The 24992-nt window shown below is 41.1% G+C and overlaps 1 protein-coding gene across 1 annotated transcript in view; it reads right to left on the minus strand.

The window, feature by feature from the left end:
• ptchd4 (patched domain containing 4) overlaps positions 1–24992 on the minus strand; it is a 77207-nt gene that overhangs the window by 39745 nt on the left and 12470 nt on the right. The window contains exon 2 of the mRNA XM_042503864.2: positions 11155–11650. Within this exon, the coding sequence (XP_042359798.1) occupies positions 11155–11650 (496 nt within the window). The remainder of the gene's footprint in view (positions 1–11154; positions 11651–24992) is intronic.

The raw sequence follows: 24992 nt of genomic DNA on the forward strand, positions 1-24992 counted from the left end.
CAGACAAAAAGTTTGCATGCAAAACAGCACCAAAAATCAATAAAACAGCATCAGAACAGAGCTTGGTTATCACAAAGCTAAGCCCCTAATGTCTTAAATTCCTAGAAATGTCCCCAAAAACCTGGAAATGTCCTAATATCCTAGAAACATGTATGGGGCTTCTGTGACTGACCCCTGGTCCCTCAAGCAAAGCAGGCTGGATATCCCTAGTACTCTGTAAAAAATGCAGGTTGATTTTACTTTCAAAAATATTTCGGAAACTGATTGCCTTGAAAAATGTAAGTAAATGTAACTATTATTCTTAATTTATGTTAATTTTATTTCTAATTGTTAAGTTTACTTGCAATCTGGTTATTTACTTAACTTTGTGAAGTTGCTGCATCTTAAAAATGACAAGTTTGATTAAATCAGTCTTTCTAAGTTTTAGCAACTTCAGTAAACCAGGTTTACTGTGCAATATATATGTATTCTGCTGGTTGCAAACTAGTCAATAATATTTGTATTTTCTTAAACATGCTAAGAAAACAGAACTCCCAGATCTCCTAAGTTCATCATTGGCAAAATGCCCTTTTTGATGATCAAGTTAAGTCAGACTAACTTAGTTTACTGGAGTTGCTACAACTGAACAGAACAGAAAAACAGAACTTCACAAAATTGTGAAAATACTGCTAAATTTCAAGTAAACTTAACAATTAGATAAAAAGCAAACAAATTAGGATTTGTAGATATATTTACCTCTCTTTTTCAAGGCACCCAATTTTCAATGTTATTTTAAGTAAGACCACCTACGATTTTACAGTGTATAGACTCTAAATGGCTCGCTCTTCCAGGAATGGTGTATTATTCTGTCTTTGTCATCATAGAGCTATATTAATTGATGTATAGACCCGGTTTATGATTCCTCCCTGCGGTCCTTAATAACGACCCTGAAGCTGTCAAACTACCATCTTCCCAGAGCCACTCTCTGCAATACCATTCATTGATCGATCATCAGTCATCCAGCCCTACTTGTAGAAACAGGCAGGAATTCCCAGAGGGCTTTTCGCCATCGTGCATGACTAGCTGAGAACGTCGAGTGCCACTATTTATCTTGTCCTCACAGGATAAAAAAACATCAGCGTGTAAAAATTCCAAGGTCCAGAAGGAGAACAATCATGCAGCAACAGTAACATGAACAACCCTGGCTCAGACAGATGTGAATGTGTGGGGATGAGCAAGACAACTTTTCATTAAAACATCATTAATGCACCTTCCTGCTCCCAAAGTTCTGCTTATATTGATAAAAGAGCAGATCAGCACAACTTTTAATTTGGCAACCTGGTACATTATTATCATGAGAACATACAGACTTTATTCGCAGCAGATATTTTGACTTGTCAAAGCAATAAAAGTGATGGCTCCATTCCAGTTAAGCTTCCCAAGAAGGCATGTCAGTGAGTGAGCGTGCACATTACCAGAACCCTGGAACTGGCCCACCTGCTGTTTGAGGTTATTGCAGTTTCTTACAATTGCTAGCTTGCATATGCAGTACAGTCTTTACCCACATGCAGCTCAACCAACACGTTCTCATCCCAAGTCATCACATGTTGCCGCTTTGCAGTGGACTTCCACGTCCACATATTATGTTCCTGGTATCCTTCTGCACGTGTTCTTTACATTCCAGGATGCTGTTATCATGATGTCAACAAAAGCACATGTTGGGATGCTGCTGCACGTGGTTATGTTTAGAAAACAACAGCACATGGCAACTAACGCCACAACGATTACACACGCTGGCAGGGATGGTTAGGATAAGGGGAAGGAGGCACGTGGTGAGGTTTAGAAAAAAACATCACATCCTGAGAGGATCTCCCACATGAAAGTCTGGGGTTTGTTGGACCCATCCATTGCCCCGCCCGCCCACCCTACAGGCACCATCACGCTCCTTATATTACTTTGTAAGCGGCAGCATTTAAACCTGTCACCTTTCATGCACACATAAAATCTTCTGCCTGGCTGCATTCTGAAGTGACGCGGCAGGTGCCGTTCAGCCACCAGCCGTGGTACAATGACATTGCAATCGGTTCTCTCTGGCCACATTCTCATCTCATGTGTATGCCAAAGGTGGCTTTTGGTGGTGCGATCTTACGTCAAAAGCACTGTCAAAGTGGCAATATTTTATGAGAATGGGCTGGAGTTCTCATTCACATCTTTCCTTGACCTCATGATGTATTCCATCAAGGTCAAGTAAAAGTGATTTTCATCACAGCAGACCCACCTCAAAAATATCTGCTGTCATGTAATAACAGAGCTTAGTGTAAGTGCAATGGGACTCTCTTAGCACAGCGGTTGTCTTTTCCTAAGTCCTTAGAAATTCTTCTTCACGTCTTTTCCTGAAAATATCATGATGTTTTCAATTGAGGTCAACAAAAAGTGGTTATTTTCAACCATTCAACCGGAGGGTATGTCTTGGCTGGATGCAGTGACTTCCTCTGACATTCAAAATTATACAAAATTTTAAGCATTTTCTTCTTAGTTTCTGAAGTGTACTGGGAAATGCACCTCCATGCTGTATTAAGTTATTAATACTGCTTTGAATGAAAACAGGATTTCTATTTTTAGGGACCGAGCACCGACCGGTGCGAGGACACTCTTGGAATGCAAGGAATTAGTATTATTTTTCCGCCAAATGAATCGCATTTTTGGAGGCCTGAACAAACAAGCCTAAACATTTCGTATTTTGGTGGTTTCGGAAACAGGTGTGGCAAAATGGCTACACAGTGCCCCCTAACGTGTAGCCCCAATGACCTGTTTCACCTACATTTACGAAATTCGGTACTCTTATGTGTCATGCACAGACGCACAAAAAAGCATCTTAGACCCACCCAAAAAAAACCAACAGGAGATCGCCATTTTGAATTTTATGCAAATTTTTGGTGATTTCGGGCCTTGTACTTTTGCCATCTTGTCCTACAGGGCTAATCCAATCGACTTCAAAATTAGTGTGTCCATTCTCACCCATTGGTGATTACATGCCATGCAAAACTTAAACGGTTTTCCCATTTTGCAGCATACAATATTGATGTCTCTTCATGACACAGGAAATTGTTTTAACTTTGATGTGCATTGTCCGATCTGCCTGAAACTTTCAAGTGTCTCACCCTGAACACATATTTATAACAATATTTTCTTTTTTATACTTTTATCAACTTGGCCTACACAACCATAAATTTTATAAGGGTTCCGCCCTGAACACATCTGTATGACAATATTCACTAGTCATAATAGCGCCACCCACTGACAACAGGAAGTAAGCCTTGAGGGACAATTATCACTGGATTTACATGATATTTACATGGTTTGGTCTACAAATGATATACACAAAGATGTCATGAAATTTGTGTCCCCGCTGCTGCCAACTAGTGGCTGTTGTAAGTAGTACATCATGTGAAATAGTTCACTCCAGGGTCCAAATTCTCAGGTACATTATCCAACTTTCAAAGAAACAAACAACCACTTTCGTTGAGTCCCACCAGTACCCCAACCTATGTGGGGGTGTGAGGACCCTTTCATTGCTGCTTGCAGCTTTAATTCTATTTGACATTTATGTCAGAATTTAAACCAAGCTTATGTTTGATGGGAGAAATCTGAAATGTATCAAAAGCAGACTGCAGATTTTTCATGGCCTGATTAAGAGAAGGAATAGTCATGTATAAAACAGTGTTATCTGCATAACATTAACTTCCCGTGCCTTGCTATGCTGTGCCAACAACAAAGTTTGAGGGGTTTTTTTTTTTAATTGTATGAAAGAAAGAGTTTGTCTGTGGTTATGATGGAACACATTTGTTGTTTGAGTCTCCACCCAAAATAAAACAAATAAACCTTCACAAAGTTCGAGCAAGATAGCGATTTGAAAAGATGCGCTCTCTCTGTGAGTCAAATGTGGCTGAGGTGAAAAAGAGCTCAGTAGTGTGGAGTACTACCACGTTCCTGTGGGATGTACAGTGGCTGCATGCCGAGGTGAGAAAATAAAAAACAAGTTTTGGGATCAATGTGCTGAGCTGAACTCGGCCTGTCAGTGCCTGAGAGCAACAGAGCTGGCCCGTCCCCTGTGATGTTGCTGCATGTATGTTTCATGAGTCCTCTGTCTTTCTTTTCCTCCTCTCCCTTCCTGTTTTTTACACTTCTAACAGCCTTCACATATCCAGAGAGAGAAGGAAGTGACAAGCTCAGCTCAGCATTAATTGGCTGGCTCGCAGATGACACAGCAGATAGACACAGGGGAGACGGACAGGAGGAGAAGCTACTCCATATTAAACAAAGGTCCAGCGGACATCGCGGTACCTGCCCCGTGTAGACTTCCCCTCTCTACATGATTCAAAGGCCGAAGATGACATTAGTTCAACTGTTCAGAGAGAAAAGTGGAGTAGTTTTACTGTGATCTTAAAGGAAGCTTTGATGACACAGATGAAGGGAAACCGTGACACAGCTTTACAATTTACAAGCCACGTTAAGCTTCAGAGAGGAGAAACTTCATACTGCATACCCAGATGCAAACTCTGACACAGGTTGCTGTTGTGTGTGTTCCTAATTGTTATGTTTCTGTGCAGTCCTCTGGCATTAGGGAGTACCTGAAGTATAGAAAATTGTCAAGAGAGGTGTGTATGGTGAGGTATTTAGCCTTTAGTTTGCTAATTTGATCTAGGCCTGAGCACCAACTGCAGTCAGTCGCAAAGGCCCTATTGAAACTGAAGGAATTATTAATGTTTTTCTCTCAACTAAATCTCACTTATGAGGGGCTAAAGAGCTAAAAACAAAATGTTGTAACAGAACTGGTGAAAATTTTAATATTTTAAGGGTCTCAACATTAGTTGTAAAAAAAAAAAAAAGTAGCTACCCCACATAGGTAGTCCCAGTGGTAACTCTCATCCACATGTACAAAATTTAGTGCATACATGTATCATGTCAAGACGTACACAAAAGTCTCCTGGAGCCATACACCTTTCCCAAGTCTGACATTTTGAATGTAATTTTCAATTCTTTTGCATTTTTCGCCATTTACAAGGGTCATACTTATAACTTTTCGTACAGATTTAATCCGATTGACTTTAAATTCATTCTGTACCATCTCATTCATTCTGTACCATCTCATACCTTCGAGATTAAAAAATCTTGACATTTTGTTGAATGGTGTTGCCATGGCAAGGCATCAAATTTCCATGGTTCACCATGAAACAGGCATGATTTAAAACTCCTCTGTAGATGGTCAAATATGAGCCAAATTTCACATGTTTATGAGAATCCCAGCCTGAAGCCATATACATGACAAAAGTTAGTTATAGTTGTAGCGCCGCCTACTGGCAACAAGAAATGACATGTTTCATGCTTCGATCTAGTCCTTTTAGCAAGTTGTGTCACGGCCATTTTGCACATTTTGTCATTAGACAAGATGTTTTTGTGACTTCAGCATACATTATCCAAGTTACCTAACATTTATTATGCATGATATGAGCCCTGGCTTCATGACGTACATGTGCAAAAATGTAGTTTCAGTGATAATGCCACCGACTGGCAACAGAGAAGGACATGATTTGTACTTTGATGTACACCATCTAATGGGTTGACCACATCCAGCTTAAGTATGGTTACAAATATTTACACCTTGATGATGCTAACCCATGCAGATTGTAAGCTTTGAGTAAACACTATTGCCATGGCGACACATGATTCGCCATGAAACAAGACATCTCTGTAATCTCACTGTACATTAGTAATTAGGCATTAGTCTGCCCAAAATTTCTCATCCCCTTAGCGTGAAAGCCTGAAGACGTCAACATGCTATTGAGGTGTCATAATCATTGTGCCCCCTACTGGCAACAGGAAGTAAGACTGGTATTTACTGGTACTGGATTTTCAAAATATTTACATAGTGTGATCTACCATTACTATACAGCAGCATGACATATCTGTGTGTTCTCTTGCACCACATAGTGGATACAAGAAGATTTTGACAGTTTTCTATACCTTATTTCCAGCACCACCAGTCCACACAGTAAATACCATCTCAACACTTTTTGCAGAGATTGACTTTCAAAGAAAACAAAAGCTGCATTGAATGGCATATGTTCTGATGTCGTATTAATTCTACACATAGGAGCTTTAAATAGCACTCTATGATCCCAAGTGTCTTTGTAGTCTCCACAGACGAAATGAAGGGGGCCAGAACAAGCTAAAAAGCCAAAAGGAACTAAAGTATTATTCAGAAATGATAATTAGGTCTACAGTGTACATACAGCCCAAATGAATCATGGCACTGTGCAGTGACTGTGAGCACCTTGATGTTTGTTAGCGTGGTGGCCGACAGGTACCTGGAGCTGCAGGCTAACTTGTTAGCACAAGGATAATATAGTGAAGTTAAAAATGAATGTAAAAAATTCTTCAAAAACTTTGATCAAAGCCATTTTATCTAATTTCATGCCAGCAGAGACCTCACTGAAGGCAATTACTGTACTACCCTTCCACATCAAAAGTTCAGACAATCGATATAGACTGTCAATTCAGTGTTGGGTTTTGACATCAACCCTATTTTAATTTCCAACCAAAATTCAAAGTCAATCCAATGTTGGACGCTTGTTGTCAACCAAATGGTATGATATGACAGATATCCAATTTTGAATTCCAAACACAATGCAACGTCTATCCAATGTTGGAGGTTGATGTCAGGCCAAAGATGCATTTGACATTAACAGGATTTTCATTTCCAACCAAAATTTAATGTCTGTCCAACGTTGGCAGGCTGAGGTCAACCCAACATTGGGTTTTGATGAATATCTGATGTTGATTTCCAACCACAACATCAAATCCATCCCACATGGGAAGCTGGTGTCAAGCCAGCATTGAGTTTTGACGTCAACCTGATTGTCATTTCAAACCAAAATGGTATGTCTGTCCAATGTTAGAGCTCAAAGTCTCTCTAACACTATCACATTGGCATCTGGTGCCAGCTGGGACCCTTCCATATCAAGGGTTAAAACAATCAATATAGATTGTCAAAAGATAATTAAAAAGAAAGTTTTAGCTGGTGTCCATAATTAAATCTGATTGTGTGAGGCACTTTTAAGGTTCAATGGGGAAACTGGCCATTAGTGGTCAACCTATGAATTTAACAACATTAAATACAGCAGCCAGTGGCAATGATTGAGGTCCAAGCAGCTTTTCTTATTTATTTGACCAGATCTTTGATGTAAATATGAGCCCTGGATCTTTGTATCTCCAGAGAAGGTGAAGTACTGACCACTTTTCTGCAGACACATGGTTTTCTGCACCGTCTCACAAGTTGAGGCAATGAAATCATCATGTATAAAACTGGGGTATTTTTTGTCTATTTTAACTTACAACCTCAACAAAAATCCAAATGTTGTTGATACAATACTGACAAAAAATCACACAACAGCCTGTTAGTTCGGATTTATCGTCAATTATTTTGGTGAAGTTTTAAGAAACATTTGGCGAAATAAAACAAGTTGGACATGTTTTTCAAATTATAGTATATTGATTGATTAACACTGCAGACTCACAGTTTGACCAACATGAACACTATTCAAAACATGTGATATCTAGTATCCAATTTTAATCAAGAAGAAAGAAGAAAGTCAGGTCAAAACATTTCTGACCCGACGAAAATCCAAGTAGGATTGAAACATTGTCTTGAATAAATTTGTGTGGCATGGAGTAAGTGTGCAGGCGTTACCTTCTTTCTTCATTCAAGTTTTTCAAAAGCTTTGCACCTATGTGATGTTTGTATAACCAATCCTTTTCATCCTAAGAATTTTGACTCCAAGCCAAGTTGCTTTTAAGTTTCACTTAATGTTCCCGTGTGGTGGGTCCCCAACACAAAGTCCCCAAACACCTGCCAGGTTTGGGGACTTGTGGTATAATTTTAGCTGCACAGACACTTTTCTACAGTCTGGACTTGTGAGTGATTTACAGCAACACTGACTGTGACAGTGCACCTAGTGGAAAAAAGCATGCATTTTCTCCATATGCCAAATATGGTAAAAATGACATCATCAGGTGGAAAATAGTAAAAATGAAAATTCCAAGGCAAAACCCCAGAATGAAACCCAAAAATAATAATATGCATGTTTTTATGCTTTGATGGCTGTGGGATCAAAATTGTCAGTTTGAATGGGTTTCAGTGGAGCATTTCTTTATCTTAACAGTCTGAATGTAACAATTTAGTTTCCACAGTGTATTTAAGACTTATTGTAGGAGCTGAGCTGGAAAAATATTGAACAAAAATAAACTATTGTGCCAAAATTGATGCCATATGCATGATCATAGCCAAAATGATTAAAAAAAAGAAGAAGAAGAATGAAAAATGTACGAAACAGTCACTTAGGGTTAATTTTTCAACACATAATTGATATTAAACCTGATGGCGCCATATCAGCATGGGGGCGCCACCCGGCCATCACGGCATGGGGATCAGTATCCATTTCAGTTGTGAGCGTGGTCCTGATGCGGCATTGATATAGTGATAGGGGTGTGTCACAGTCAGGACCTCCCAGGAGGAGGGTGGACATCTACTGCCTCTGAGGTCCTGTCACATGAAATTACAGACTTAATCAAGTCCTCTCCATCTCCTCGCCCTTCTACACCTCCTTCATCTCCATGTGACTTTCTCTCTCTCTTCCCCTCTCTTCTACCTCTGTCCTCTGTATCTGTCCCTGTCTGCTTCCTCTCCCTCTGCACCACCCCTTTTGTCCAGTCCTATACATCACATACGTTTTTCTCCTTGCTCTTTTTTCCTTGACTTTCCTTTTTAACTCCCATCACACCTCCCCCCCTCCCTCCCTCCGTCTCTCCCTCCCTCCCTCCGTCTCTCCTCTCCTCCTCTGCCTCTGGGTCACAAAGAGCTGATCCAGCCTCCTGTTCTGAGTCTTACTTAAACTTCAGTTATGTCAGCCAGCCTGCAGCAGAGCTGTGCCGAAGCCCCAGGGATCCAGTGACCTTAAGAGCTCATGGGGAGGAAATGCAAGTTATACTGTGGTGTAAATGGACAAAGTCTATCTGAAGAAGCACAGAGAGGACGGACAAAGGAGAAAGTAATGATACAGAGATACTCTACATAGTAGGCCACATGCAGCAACATTCTCTTAATTTTCTGCAAAGACAAAATACAAGAAAAGGCAACTCCAGATGCACCAAACGCTCTTAACCATCTAAATCTGCTCCGATCAAGTGTGCTTGATGTTGAATCCCACTGATCATAAGTAACCTATAAGCACAGGTAACGCCACCTAAACACTATATAAGGGCAGGTTTTGTGCCGTGTGCAAAGACTCTGGTAGTCTGGAGAAAAAAAAGCTGAAAGAAGGACAAACTGCAGGCGTGAAACTGACATTCTGTTAAATAAACTGAAACAAAGTAAATGTGATTTCAGGGAAAAGTAATGAAGTAATTAAAGTAAAAGGAGTAAACATGAGGTTCTACCGGCTGACAGGTAACTCGCTGATTGGACTGTTTCTGTGTTTGTCATCCTGCATCATCAGGACCCACGAGGGGAAATCAAACTCAGCTGACTGACAGATTTCATTTCACTTTAATGCTTATAGGGAGTTTATATTTATGTTCTTTGGTGTCACAAAGAGCTCATAAGGAATTGATGAAACTGATTGTAAGCATTATTAGGCAGCTATTATTAGACTGCAAATAAATACCACATTATCAGGGCCGCTGTGGGTGCGTAATCGTAATTGCTTTGTTGTTCTGCTCACACATTACAGACGAAACATCACAAAACTTTAAAACCAAATATATTCCTCTACAGGAGAACTATAAAACAGCCATTTTCAGCAGCTGCAGGAGGCTCTACAGAGACACACATCTGCATCATGAAAGACCAGTTACATGTTCCTGTCCTACGCAAATAAAAATGTAAAATATCACCTGCACTGCTGTGTGCCTGCCCATAGCGACAGTGCCTGCTATCAGGATCAATTATAAGATTGTAGAAATATTTTACGATCAGCAGATGGATTTATTATTGACTCAGCTGTAGAAATCCTGCTTAAATCATGTCTCCCTTATGAAGTCCTGTGGTTGGTTTGTTTTCTTTCACACCACAAATGAACCACACCAGAGTTCACATGGAAGCAAACCGAGACTCCCGTTTTGAAGTGGACCAGAGTTCACCTGTTTGGTCTGCACCAGAGCTCAGAAAAGCTTTCACACCAACACAAACATACTGGACTATCTGAGGAAATGAACCAGGGTTTGTTTAAAGTGGACCAAACAGCTCTGGTGTGAAGCACCGTTACTGCTTATGACTTCCTGTCCATTGAAAACCATGTATCTCCAGATGTGTTGATGATGACTGCAATAAACTGAAAGAGATGCTCAGATCATCTTTTGGTATCAAACTGCATCACTTCACTGACAGGACAGGGGCATTTTTTGTGTTTGTGATATTGCCATTGAGACATATTTGACCTGTAATGTAATCAGGGACTTGTGAGGCTGAGGGTTACAGTATGGGATGAGGATCAGTTAGGGAATATTCAAAACCTTCTAAGGCTCTGTCCCTGAAACACATGGCTGTGCTACACTGTGTGACATTCATGACTTTTGATTTGTGCAGAAGATTCATTAGTTTAAGTTGACGCACAAAGCACTGAGTCATGTCGTGTGCTTACTCTGGTCCTCCTTCCATATAGCTGCAATCCTCTGGGATTCTGATGTGTGTTAGCTTTGTGTTTCTCCTCTGATTCACTGTAACACAGTTTATTATTAAATCCACGACAATGAGGAAAATCTTACATTAAACTCGGTGAAAGAGCCTGCACAACTGAATGTATTCTTAATGTAAAAATCACATTTACAAAAAACTGCCTAAAGAAAGATTTCAGCTGCAAGGTTCACACTAACACACACACACACACACACACACACACATGGACACACACATGAACACACACATTCCATTTTCCCTGTTTTGCAACAATGAACCGCCGGCATCCTCTCTGAGGAAAAGCCCATCACAATTCTGCTAATCCCTTTTCCAATCAACCCCGAGGTGAGTGGCAACCCCTGATAAACCTTAATCACTAACACACACACACTAACACACACACACACCGAGTCAGTCACATCACCACCCGTGCTCTCACTCACCCATGGCAAAGAACGGGATCCCCAGTAGCGTCGAGTTGAACTTCCCATCCGATATAAAGAAGATCCCTGCGGCGGTCACATTGGCGATGCAGATGGTCAGCACGCCCAGGAGGCCCAGAAACGGCTTCCCCCTCAAGCAGTCCCGCATGGAACTGGAGATGGTGGCAGCCAGGAGCACCAGTACCAGGCTGACCAGCACCTCCCCCTTGGCCAGCACGCCCGTCTGGTGGAAGTCCCGCCATAGGCTGAAGGAGGTGAGTGACTGGATGTAGAGCTGGTCGGGCGCGTGAGGCGCCTCGGCCGTGGACAGCCGGCTGACCAGGGCGCAGAACTCGTTCTCCCAGCGTTCGGCGATGACATCCTGCACCACAGGTCCGTGGTTGCGGAGGTAGTAGGTGATCTGGACGGCACGGGCGAATTTGACCTGCTGGTCGCGGCTGTTGGGTGAGAAGGACACGCCGCCCAGCTGGTGGCCAATGAAGGCCACGCGGCCATCCTGAGGGGAGGAAAGGACATCTGATATCAGCGGTTTGCCTAAAAATACATCTTTTAACCTGTTTTTAATGCTCCACCCACATTCTTTGGCAGCAGAGAGGAGAGCAGACAGCTGTACATCATACCCCCCCAACCATTTTCTAATTCACAGTGAAAATAAAGTGATTCACACTGGGAGCAGTTTTTAATATACATAAAGAGCCAGAGTTCATGAAATAGCGTCAAAATAGAGTGCCAGTGGAGGATCCCCTGCACCCCAGAGAGAGGTCCTAGCCAAGACTCTAATCTCCTGACATCCTTGAAACATCTTAAAATCCTATAAATGTTCTTAAATCCTAGAGATCCCCACCAAATTTTAGACACATCATAAACCCTACAATGTTCTGAAATCCTCGGAACATCCTAAAATTATAGATTTATTCTAAAATCTAAGAAACATCCTGAAATCCTCCGAACTGTCCCAAAAAACCTAGAAACATTCTTAAATCCTAGAATTGTCCTAAAATTCTCTAAATGTCCCAGGATCCTAGGAATGTTCTGAAATCCTAGGAACATCCTAAACATATACGTAGATGTTCTAAAATCTAGGAAACACCCTAAAATCCTTGAAATGTCCTAAAATCCTAGAAACATCCTAAAACAAAGACATGTATGGATCTGATACAACTGCCCCCTTGCCTCTTGACATTTCGCAAAAGTGGCAAAAGATCCAGCCTACACAGAAGAGCGCAGCAGCGGATCTGCTTTAGTGTTGATTTATCATTTCACTTACATTCACCGTACAGCTGTGGACAGAACTGATGTGCTGCTCCGTTGTATTGACTCAATTAATTTAATCATATGGCACATGCAAGACATCACAGTGACAAGAGTTGGGAGATAATGTGATTGTGCCATAAGAATTGTGCAGAGCAATGAAGAGCTCGATGAAGCAGCTGGGGCAATAAAAGCAGATCTGTCAGTCTGTCAGGAAGAGATACAGCTGAGGTGACTGCTGGCACAACCTTTCTCATACTGAGGTCGGAAATGTTTCCAAGGTAGCTCTGTATATGTGTATTACGCCACAAATTACAATAGATAATTTCTTGAAGTAGCCTGTTAGCTGCAGGGAAAAAAAGGAAGTACAGCTGAGGAACATAGCGACCAAACAAAATAGTGACCAAACGATGTCTGTAAACCCAAATTAGCACATATATATGTGGATGTTTAAAACACAGGTAAACTCATTAAAAACAGTTGATAGACTTCTTTCCCACTGCCAGTAGAGCACTGCAGTGTACAAGGCTCTGCAGCAGATAGGTATGCCTTTTGTGTGTATGTGTTTTCTTTTTCTTTTTTTTTTTTGGAGTGTCATGTTTGATATGACAGACAGGCTAGAGAAGAGGTTAGTAAACAGTATAAGCAGCTTGGAGGTCTGCGACACCTTTACAGTGGTTACTTCTCTTTATTTCTTACTTATTCAGTCTCTCTTTCAAACTCGGTGCAGACTAGTTTGGACTGATGTTTGCACTGCTTGGACGGAGACAAGCAGTACCTTGGCGTGTCATTGCACTTCATTGGTTAAAGGGCTAAAATTAGTATGCTCAACTGGTCGGTCAGAGCTCGGGTGTGAGTATTGAATATAACATTTGCTATTACAATAAAAATCAAGATGTTTGCAGGTTTTTTGTGCAGTGGAAAAGAGGCTTTAAAGGAATATTTTACCGCCCAAATAGCCATTTATATATCAGTTACTCACCGCATGTTACATTCAATTTGTGAAGACAACTTGTTTATCTTGCTGCTTCCAGTGAACCGAGAATTCAAAAACAGAGAATATTCTTGATGAATTGAAATAAAGGGAAACACCCAAACTACATCAAAACATCCTTTTACAAATGGATGTGTTGATAAAGGCTGAATGTTAAAGACCACTTTTACTTCAGTTCAAGAATTTTCTTAATTTTTGCATTTTTGGATCTCATGTGACCAAAAAAAAAAAAAAAAACTTTTGTTTTTGTCCAAATATTTTCAACACAACAAAAGTAAATGGACTTTGGGGGTGGGGGGCATTCTTCTAAGATGTAGCCTAGGTAAACCTCCAAACCACTTTTTCAGTTGAAAACTAGTGAATATGAAAGTCTAGTAGTGTTTCTACATACACTTTTAACCCTGTGATACCTAAAAATACTTATTTCTTTCAAAAACATGAGAAAAGTAAAACTAAAAAGTACAGGAAAGTTATCTAAAAAACAGAAAAGGTAAATAAATAAAATAACAACTGAAAAACAAACAAGAAATGACCCTGAAAATGGCTTAAAAATAATTCATGATGTCTTGAAATTAGCTGGGTATCACTTTTCCCCCCTTGTGTTTTTTTTAATTTGTTTTTATGAAATCAAACCAATTTGCTCAGGGTCCAAAGGTTTGGAAAACCTCTGAATGCAGCACAAGTGATGCCAGTCCAGGTTTTAAAGGGTTAAACAGTAATGAAGCTGCTGTTCATCTGAGCTGAGCTGAAAATGGCACCTTTTCAGGAGCGCTGATGCAAAAAGCTGGATTTAGCCGGTGATACAGTTCAGCAGGGGGATTCAGTGACACATCTTGGTGAGACAGGAACAGTATTAGTCTTTATCTTGATGCACTCTCACACTGACTTCAGCTTCCATGGATTATGTCTCCACCTGGGTGTATGAACCATTTAAAAACACAGTGCATTTCCTCAATGTTTCCTGAATGTTATAAATGCCTCATGCAGTCACACTACATCAAAGCTATATGCTTACAGTTTATTAAAACATCGTGTTGCTGTCTTCATTAAACGGACTGGGGGGGGGCATTTATTATATAACACACCCACACTACATTTAAATGTGAATTTGAACTCCTGCATGATGCGACTTTGTTGTTGCAACCAGAACAATGTCAGCATTAATTTGCAGCATACTGTAGATATGATTTATCTTGTTATGAACAAAGTAATCCACCACAATCAAACAGCCGCAGTATGCTGTTTCACTGCGGGGAGCTCGATATTAATCTCACACTTCTGGATAAATAAATCCTAGTGATTGTTTGCTTCAATCTTTGTAAACAATTTACTGCAGTGAGAAAAAAAAAGCTGGATGAGTTCTTCTGTGTGTGGGCAGCAGGATAAATTAGTGGTGGACGCTGCACCATAAAGTCACATAATTGACAACATTTAAACAGCCGGGTTTAGACATTCTAGAACCGATCAGCTCTAATATATCAATTCATCAGGCAAGATCTGCACATTATTTCTCTGCTACATTATTTCTCTGCTAAATTATTTCTCTCAAAAATCTCCTACTCACCGCTTCATATTCGTCATTTCCTGACAGTGTACAAGTGTGTTTATGTAATGTAATCACTCAGTAATTGCTGAGGGAAATCAGAAAGCTTTAGCTCTGCTTTCACTTGTGTAATTGCACAAAGCTCAAAATTAATCTACCACAGTGACTTTCCAACTTCACTGAAGCATTTCAAAATGAATCCCAATAGTCACAACACACTTATCCATAGACCTCTGCAGCCCTTGTTGAGCCAGTGCATGCTTAGACTGAAGGTGGAAAACACCAACATGTTCTCACTCTGAACTCGTCACATGGTGCCGCTCTGTCAGCGACCCGCCGCGTCTATGACACTTTAGGTATCCTTCTCCGTCAGGTGTTTACACTCCAGGATGCTGTTGCCATGACATCAACAAATGTTCATGGTGGGATGAAGCCTGGTCATCCCACCATGAAACATGGTCCTTATGTTTACACGTGGACTGTCACGACGGTTAGGATTAGGCAATAAAGTCACATATGGTTAGGTTTAGGCAAAAGAGGCACATGGTGAAAAAAAAAAAACACACACACACACATCCACCTGGGAAGTGAACTCCAGACTCCCACACGAAAGTCAGTCTGTGCTGTCCAGCCACCTGCCTGCGTTCAACTAACAACGCCGCCAGTTTTGTGTGGCCACCTTTTCATCTGACACTGTCCAGCCGGATTACGGTTGGACGCGGAAGGTTGCTTTTGGCGTCACACTTGCACGCCAAAAGCAAAGAGTGAGAGCGGCCTGAATCACAGGGTGACTTGTGATACGATACTATCACGATCTTACCATTTTGCAATAATGGATTTGTTCCAAGATAATCCATCTATGATACATCATGATATCTGTGACAACATACGTAAGTAAAAAAATACCCCTCAAAAAGCAAAAAGCAATAATTGTGTTTTTACTGACTGCAGTGAGGAGCCAGTCTCACAGACTTTGACACAGAGATAAAATATTCCAATGTTAAAAGGGCATAAACTGGCAAAAGGTGAAACTGCATGAAAGCAAAACAGTTGTAGAGGTACTGTGATTCTGCTGCAGAGCTGCCTGCTGCTTTAACGTCTGTATATCCACAGTTAAAGCACACTCTCCACTCATTTATGGAGCCCTGTAAGCCACTGTGTTGTCAACAACACGGTCTAGCAAATATTTCACAATAAAAAACCTTGTATTATCAACAGATAGGATTCTGTCGCCAGAAACATTGTCAGAGAGCTTTTATTTTGAAATGCAGACAAGACAGCTTAAGTAATACAGATACATAAACATTTGTATTTCTTTATGTCTAAGATGGGAGGAAACACTGAAACTGTAATCAAAGGAGGTAAAACGTCCGTATGACCATTGAAACTCCATGTTTACTGTCTATTTTTGCTGAAATTAACGAGACTTCATTTCTTTACATGTACCACAGGTGAGCAGCAGCTAAGCTGCTTCTGAGTAGCGCTTCTCTAATCTCTAAGCACCGAAATAAAAAAAACAGGCTGTGGGCTCTGTAACACACACGCACGCACACAGGAAGAAATGATGGTCAAAAGAAGCCTAATAAAGCAATTTCTTTATTTTCTGAGGCCACTAGATAGTGCTCTCTGTTCAAGATAGAGTTAAAAGCACATAGTATTGCCATTCCTTGAACCGTTTTCTTTAAACCAAGAGTGCCATCTAGTGGCCTCAGAAAATAAAGTAAATGGCTCACGAGGCTTCATTTCAGGAGGCATTGTGACCCAGCGGAAACTCTGGATGCAGCCTCATATTTGTTTTCTGCTGCTGTCTGCCATTTTTTACTCTGTGGGGTTTTGTTTTTTCTTCTTATTCTTCCCAGTCTTTCTCTTCTGTTCACTTTTACCCTTTATCCAGTGGGACCGTGAAGTAGTGCCTCTGGAAAGTCAATATGGTAACAGACTTAGACCACGTTTACACAGAAATGATACACAGAAAACAGTATCGTTTTCTGTGGATTGTTTCAAAAAAGTTCAGCATTTAGACGTTTTGAAAACAAACACTGTGCACATGGATCCGCAAAAACAACTAAAAACGCTGTAGTATACATGCCAAGCCAGTAGTTGGCGGTGTGATTTTATGATGAAACAAAACGTGCACATACACTTCCTTCTGCAGAGCAGTGAGATGTAAACATACAAAGCACCAACATTTGTATGTGTATGCACGTGTACTTTCACCGGCGTAAAGGTGGATTTAGTAGTCGGTGCATGTAAGTAGTAAATCTACACTTTACCGGAGAAGCGCTGTTAACTTAAGGAGGGTGAGCAGCACAAACAGCACTCGGGAGTCCACCATTGTTGTTGTTGTCCACCTACTCGTGCATAGCTACTGACTGAGACCGTAATGCACGAGTCCAAAAAGTCCCCGTTGTCAGAGGAAACTCCTTATTGCCAGTTTACTTTACAACAACAATGGTGGCGTTTTCAAATCTTTCAGTTTTCGGGCACACAAAACGGCACTGTCCTGTAAATAAAGAGCCAAAACATAACTAAAGGTTGCCATTTTCTCCTGAAATTGTTTTGAGCGCCTGTATGTTTTCATATACACTCACCGGCCACTTTATTAGGCACACCTGTCCAACTGCTCGTGAACGCAAATTTCTAATCAGCCAGTCACATGGCAGCAACGCAATGCATTTAGGCATGTAGACATGGTCAGGACGATCTGCTGCAGTTCAAACCGAGCATCAGAATGGGGAAGAAAGGTGATTTAAGTGACTTTGAACATGGTTGTTGGTACCAGACGGGCTGGTCTGAGTATTTCAGAAACTGCTGATCTACTGGGATTTTCATGCACAGCCATCTCTAGGGTTTACAGAGAACGGTCCGAAAAAGAGAAAATATCCAGTGAGCGGCAGTTCTGTGGGCGAAAATGCCTTGTTGATGCCAGAGGTCAGAGAAGAATGGCCAGACTGGTTCGAGCTGATAGAAAGGCAACAGTAACTCAAATAACCACTCGTTACAACCGAGGTATGCAGAAGAGCATCTCTGAATGCACAACACGTTGAACCTTTAGGCAGATGGTCTAGAGCAGCAGAAGACCACACCGGGTGCCACTCCTGCCAGCTAAGAACAGGAAACTGAGGCTACAATTCGCACAGGCTCACCAAAATTGGACAACAGAAGACTGGAAAAACATTGCCTGGTCTGATGAGTCTCGATTTCCGCTGCGACATTCAGATGGTAGGGTCAGAATTTGGCGTCAACAACATGAAAGCATGGATCCATCCTGCCTTGTATCAACGGTTCAGGCTGGTGGTGGTGGTGTAATGGTGTGGGGGATATTTTCTTGGCACATTTTGGGCCCCTTAGTACCAATTGAGTATCGTTGCAACGTCACAGCCTACCTGAGTATTGTTGCTGACCATCCCCATCCCTTTATGACCACAGTGTACCCATCTTCTGATGGCTACTTCCAGCAGGATAACGTGTCATAAAGCTCGAATCATCTCAGACTGGTTTCTTGAACATGACAATGAGTTCTCTGTACTCAAATGGCCTCCACAGTCACCAGATCTCAATCCAATAGAGCACCTTTGGGATGTGGTGTGCAGCCGACAAATCTGCAGCAACTGCGTGATGCTGTCATGTCAATATGGACCAAACTGTCTGAGGACTGTTTCCAGTACCTTGTTGAATCTATGCCACGAAGGATTAAGGCAGTTCTGAAGGCAAAAGGGGGTCCAACCCGGTACTAGCAAGGTGTACCTAATATAGTGGCCGGTGAGTGTATAATATTTGCCTCCAGTGCATAAAAATATTGCCACAAGAGGAAGTCTTGCTACATATCCCAACATGGATATTTAGTATTTCTAGCTTCAACTGTGTGCAGCGCTGAAACACATGCAGAGTCACACAGTGAATACTGAGACATAATCAGGGCGACAATTTTTATATCACCTGCAGACTGTCTGTGCGCTTTAAGCTTTAGAAAATGCTCAAGCTTTTGTTTTCTTTGTGTGTGTGTGTGTGTGTGTGTGTGTGTGAGAGAGAGAGAGAGATTTCTGTGAGAAGTTGAGCAATATGTGAAAAGTAACAGCCCTGGAGCTTTCAGAGAAAAGATGGATGTGACAGATGGGAGAGGAGGAGAGGAGAAACAACCATCAATATTCCTTATATGTTCTTTATCATAACTAGATAATAGCTCCTTTGTTAAATTATTTTTAAAATACTGAATTCAGAACAGGATATGTAAGAACTGAATATTCAAATAGAATTTAGGAATTGCCATCCCCTCTCTTCCCCCAAGAAACATTGTAAATCAATAATTTAACAACGTTAAAGAGGTCAACGCAACATAGCTGTATGTAAAACAGGATGTTTACCCTTTAAAACCTGGAGCAACCTCACTTTTCTTGTGCTGCTTTTGGACGGCTTTCACAAACCTTGAACTCTGAGCAAATTGGTGCAATTTCTTTCAAAAACATGAGGAAAAAAAGCAACGAGCAACTTGGTTAAAAAAAAAAGTTCGACAAATATTTCTAAAAACCTACGGAAAACGTGAAGGGAAAAAAAAACTATTAACAGCATTCCCAGATCATTTTCTTGTCTTCTTACTACTCTCTTGTTCTTTTTATATAATTTTGGGTTCATTTCTTCTTTCATTGCTCATTTGCCTTCTTCCCATGTTTTTGAAAGAAATCAGCTAATTTGCTCCAGTTTTAAAGGGTTAACTGAATACACTGACCTGTCACAGTGATACAAGAGGGAGCATATATAGGGGTTTGGCCAAACCAAACAACACACACCAGGTAACCAAGATGGCCACCCTTTACAAACAAATACAAAGCAAAACTAACAAAACCCAAATCCCCCACATGACATGGCAGCAGGGGAATTCCTGGCCCCATGAAAACATACCTCATTGGGCCCGATCACCACAGCCCAAGCCAACCTTGCACAATTGTTATAACCACACCTGTATTACCCAATGACCCATTAAAAACAAAAAATAACTATAACTTTGTTTTACACCCCTGAAAAAAATAATCACAAGAGTTAATCTAATATTTCTTCGGCAAGATCTGATATTTATTTTTACAAACACAGATACACATTTTAACATTCACATCCTTGCTGTTAGTTTGGAGTAGACAATTGACAACCACTAGAGGCCTTTATGTTCACCTGAACTCAAAATACCAACAAAAAAAACCCAGCTTCCTTTACAATTGCCTTTACAATGAATAAAAATTGATTATTTTGTATAATCTAACCCCTCAAAGTGAAAAAACTCCAAAAACTACAGTTTACTTTCAATCAGATTCATCTACACGTGATTCTATGACCCTAAAATTGGAATTATTCTCCTCTGTTCTCCGTTTACTTCTTTAATACAAATGGAAATAATCTTACTTGAAATTGAATACACATGTTTGTAGGGCATTAGCACGCTAGCTTTTAAAGCTAGCGCAAAGTCAGTTGAATCATACAAATCTAGAGACTGTAATGAATCCGCTGATATCAAATATGTTAAACTAGTTCACTGGGAAATTAGCTAAATATCGCTCCAAAGAATCAGAATCAGAATCAGAATCTAGTTTTACTGCCAAGTACATTTACATATACAAGGACTGTGACTTGGTGTTTTGGTGCAAAACAATTAAGATAAAGGAAGAACAAAATAATGAATTTAAATAGAACATAAGATAAAAAACATAGAAGCAATTTAAATATATAAAATAACAAAATAGAATATAAAAGACACAAAAAAGTATGTACAAAAGGTGCAATGGAGGGATTATAAAATTTTTCGGTATAGTAAGTATAGTCACAGTGCAAATACCTTAAGTATATAATAATTAAGTTGACCTACAGTGTCCATGTCAAGAAATCCAGTCCAACGCATAAAAACTGATTAAGCATAACATTAATGTAATGTTTTCAGACTCTGGGGCTGGATTAGAGCCTGTGAGGGGGGCAGAGTATTTCTGATGTGCATGATGGTGACAGTAGTGGGGCTAGAAACTGTTCTTGAGTCTTAAGGTTTTGGTCCTGATGGACCGCAGCCTCTTGCCAGAGGGGAGGGTCTCAAAAAGTCTGCGTCCAGAGTCAGAGGGGTCGGCGACAATTTTACCTGCATGCCTCAGGGCCCTGGGGGTGACAAGTTGACTGACTTTACCACGAGGTTATATTTATAAATATAATGTGATATGATATGTTACCTACAGTGCTGAGTAATTTATGAATACAATAAACTTTTATATAAAATGCAAATACAATCCAAGTGAGACTCCTGCTGGCCTACTGCTTTGAGTCTAAATTGCTGGTATTAGCTTAAACCATTCTTAAACTGTGAAAGTTATGCCCAACTTTCTTTTGAAAGAAAGTCATTAAAAATTGTTTTCCCTCAGCTTGCTTCCTTTGTTTCGTTTTTCTTTCTTTCCTTTTTTGATACTCTGACTTTTTTTTCAGGGAGAGAGATGGTGCTGCAACCTATAACATCACTCACTCTCAGGCTTGACGGACAGCTGACAGATCAATCGAGTCGACCGGCGCAGAGCGGACTAAACCATTTTGCGCATTTAGAAGGGGTGAGAGGGGCCTCTGAGAGGGACTCCACATTTTTTCCAGAAAGGATTTCTGAATGTTTGTTTGTTTGTTTGTTTATTCAGACAATTTTAGTTAACTTATTGCAGTTATGATTTAGCGAGAAAAAAAATGAGAATAAAAAAATAATTTTTATTTCAGGCCCATTAAGGGCCCCCTCCCCACTGGGGCCCTGGGTAGTCAGTCCCACTTTTGGCTCCAGGTTTTAAGAGTGTTCAGCCCTCAGCAATGCAGTGTCAACCAGGAGGGGACCTCCCCTCTGAATAACCCTGATAACTCAAAGACAAAACAACAATGGTTTATATCAGACAATTTGACTGTATATCCCTACAGCGCTACAATATGTGCACACCAATTCAATCAGCTTTAAACTAGGGGTCAGCAGATTATCAGCTTGGTCGATTATTTGGGCTGAAATCTGGCATTTTGTCAATTATCTGTATCAGCATTTTATTTTAATGATTGCAGATCAAACTAATTAATTAAAAAGTGCAAAGAAAGCGTAATGTCGGTAGAAACTTTTACTTTGTGAAACATCAGGGAGCGATTTTTATTTATTCATTTTTAATTTAAGTTTCCGCTTTTCTTTATTAAAAAGGACTTGCAGGGAACTCACTGTATATGATGTTTAAAGTTTCTTTTTAAAAATTATTTGCTAAAGGCATTTAGACAAAGTTTTGTGTTGGAGTTGTTATGTTCCAAATTCGAAATATTGAAAGATTCTCAATTTTATTGTAAAGGTATAGCAAACCCCATCAGTCAGTTGCTGTGCCTCGTCTCTTCTCCCATCCTCCAATCACATCCCCTCCTCTGCTGCAGCATTCAAACTGTCACAGAGCTCCCTCTGCATATCAGCTGCACATCCCCGCTGCCTCATCGCCGCCACTCTCACCTCCAATTTTATGATTTATTAAGGAGAACGGGGTGTGTAAAACAAGGGTTGACCTTAGCTTGACATTGCCATGCGGCACACGACCGAAACTACCCAATAACTTAATTCAGCCCAGCACTCAATTTCACTGCCCTCTCGTGAAGGCAACAAGACGCTTGATCTCGTCAAAGCCAATGTTATTAGTCATAGAATAAATGCAGTGCAGAAAGACCACACCTCTGCCTTGTTATATATTTCCATTTTGACCATCAAAGCTTTTATCTATGGAAGCCCAGAGCAGCCATACTTGCTCTAGTATAAGCTCCCTTTTTGTCCCAAGATAACAAGCTAATTATCACATTATCTTGAGACATCAGACTGGTATCTCAGGATAATGGGCTGAAACAATAAGCTGCACCAAATCTGATCAAGACAAATCACAATCTTGATTACAGCCATGTGATCACCAAGCACACATTTGTGGTTCTTCGTGATATTTTAAGCCAGCTGTCTTGAGATATGGATGAAGAAGAGAGGAACACTCTCATCCTGTAATATTAATATCTCCTTATCTAATTCTGAAGTGATTCAAACGGGTCTAGTATTGTGTCACCTGGCTCCCAGTTGGGGAAAGAATCCAGCCAATAAGAGCTTTGTAGGCAAGATTTAAAAATATCATCTTCCTGTGCCGAAGCCAGAAACATGGCAACATAAAAATGTACACAGAAATAGCAATAAACATGAATGAGATCGATGCAGCTCTACAAGTTGACGTGAGTTGACAGAAAAAAAAGCACTAGTGTTGCCCAAAGAAACATATATATACCATCATATCCTGTACACAGGCATTACAGATAACAGCTAATGGATGACAGAAAACAGTGACACAATAATCATACTGAATAATTTAGTAAAACAAAATGGCTTCGTCTGACAAAACAGACCATATTAGAAGGCGTCAGGTAATCAGGTAAAGCAGCCTGTAATCTACATCTGACAGAGGCAGCTGTCATGCACCAAAAATATCCCATACATCCTCTAAACTGGATTAAAAAGCTGGTCATTGTCATGCCTTCCAAAACAACCTATTGGAGTGATGTCTGATCTGGTGGCACTATGACCTGGATGACACAGTGCCTTCCAAAAAATTACTATAACAAAAAGTTTTCATGTTTTGAGATGAGCCACCTCTGTGCTTGTTTGGTTAGGTTCAGTCTACTAAACTACTTAATAAAGATTAAGGTTAAAAACAACATTGTTAAAAGCAACTTGCACCTTCAACCACTCTGCTTTCACACTACGAGTCAAATTCACCCATTTACACACGATTGGCCAGGGCTACCATACAAGGTGCCACCTGCTACTGAGGTTTTAAACATTCACACACTGATGGAACAGCCGTCGAGGTCAATTTGGGGTTCCATATCTTGCCCAAGGATACTTGCACATGGGGACTGGAAGAGCCGGGGATCAAATTGCGGCCTTAAGATTAGCAGACAACCCACTCTATCTCCTAAGCTACAGCCAGTGGTTCTAGTAGCTTAAAAACCAGCATGCCAGTGGTGATCTCATGTGTCAGACATTTTGTCCAACCAGCCATCCATGACTTCCATCCATTAGATTTTGCAGTGCTATGATCGGCCGGATAGTTGAACCTCTGATCCAGGAGGAGCAATGTGGATTTCGTTATGGTCGTGGAACTGTAGACCAGCTCTGGACCCTTGGCAGGGTCCTTGAGGGTGCATGAGAGCTTGCCCAACCAGTCCACATAGGCTTTGTGGACTTGGAGAAGGCATTCAACCGTGTCCCTCGGGGAGTCCTGTGGGGGGTTCTCCAGGAGTATGGGGTATCGGACCCCCTGATACGGGCTGTCCATTCCCTGTACGACCGGTGCCAGAGCTTGGTCCACATTGCCGGCAATAAGTCAGACTCGTTTCCAGTGAGGGTTGGACTCCGCCAGGGCTGCCCTTTGTCACCGATTCTGTTCATAACTTTTATGGACAGAATTTCTAGGCGCAGCCAGGGTGTTGAGGGGGTCAGGTTTGATGACCTCAGAATTGGGTCGCTGCTTTTTGCAGATGATGTGGTCCTGTTGGCTTCATTGGGCCGTGACCTTCAGTTCTCACTGGATCGGTTCGTAGCCGAGTGTGAAGCGGCCGGGATGAGAATCAGCACCTCCAAATCCGAGGCCATGGTCCTCAGCTGGAAAAGGGTGGAGTGCCCTCTCCAGATCAGGGAGGAGATCCTGCCCCAAGTGGAGGAGTTTAAGTACCTCGGGGTCTTGTTCACGAGTGAGGGAAGGATGGAGTAGGAGATCGGCAGGAGTATTGGTGTGGCGTCTGCCATCATGTGCACTCTACACCGATCTGTCGTGGTGAAGAGGGAGCTGAGCCGAAAGGCAAAGCTCTCGATTTACCGGTCGATCTTCGTTCCTACCCTCACCTATGGTCATGAGCTTTGGGAAGTGACTGAAAGAACAAGATTGCGGGTACAAGCGGCCAAAATGAGCTTCCTACATAGCGTGGCTGGGCTCCCCCTTAGAGATAGGGAAGGAGCTCAGTCATCCGGGAGGAGCTCGGAGTAGAGCCGCT

This window comes from Plectropomus leopardus, chromosome 16 (genome assembly GCF_026936395.1).
Source record: "Plectropomus leopardus strain MGB_pleo_1.0 chromosome 16, ASM2693639v1, whole genome shotgun sequence".
NCBI lineage: Eukaryota > Metazoa > Chordata > Actinopteri > Perciformes > Serranidae > Plectropomus > Plectropomus leopardus.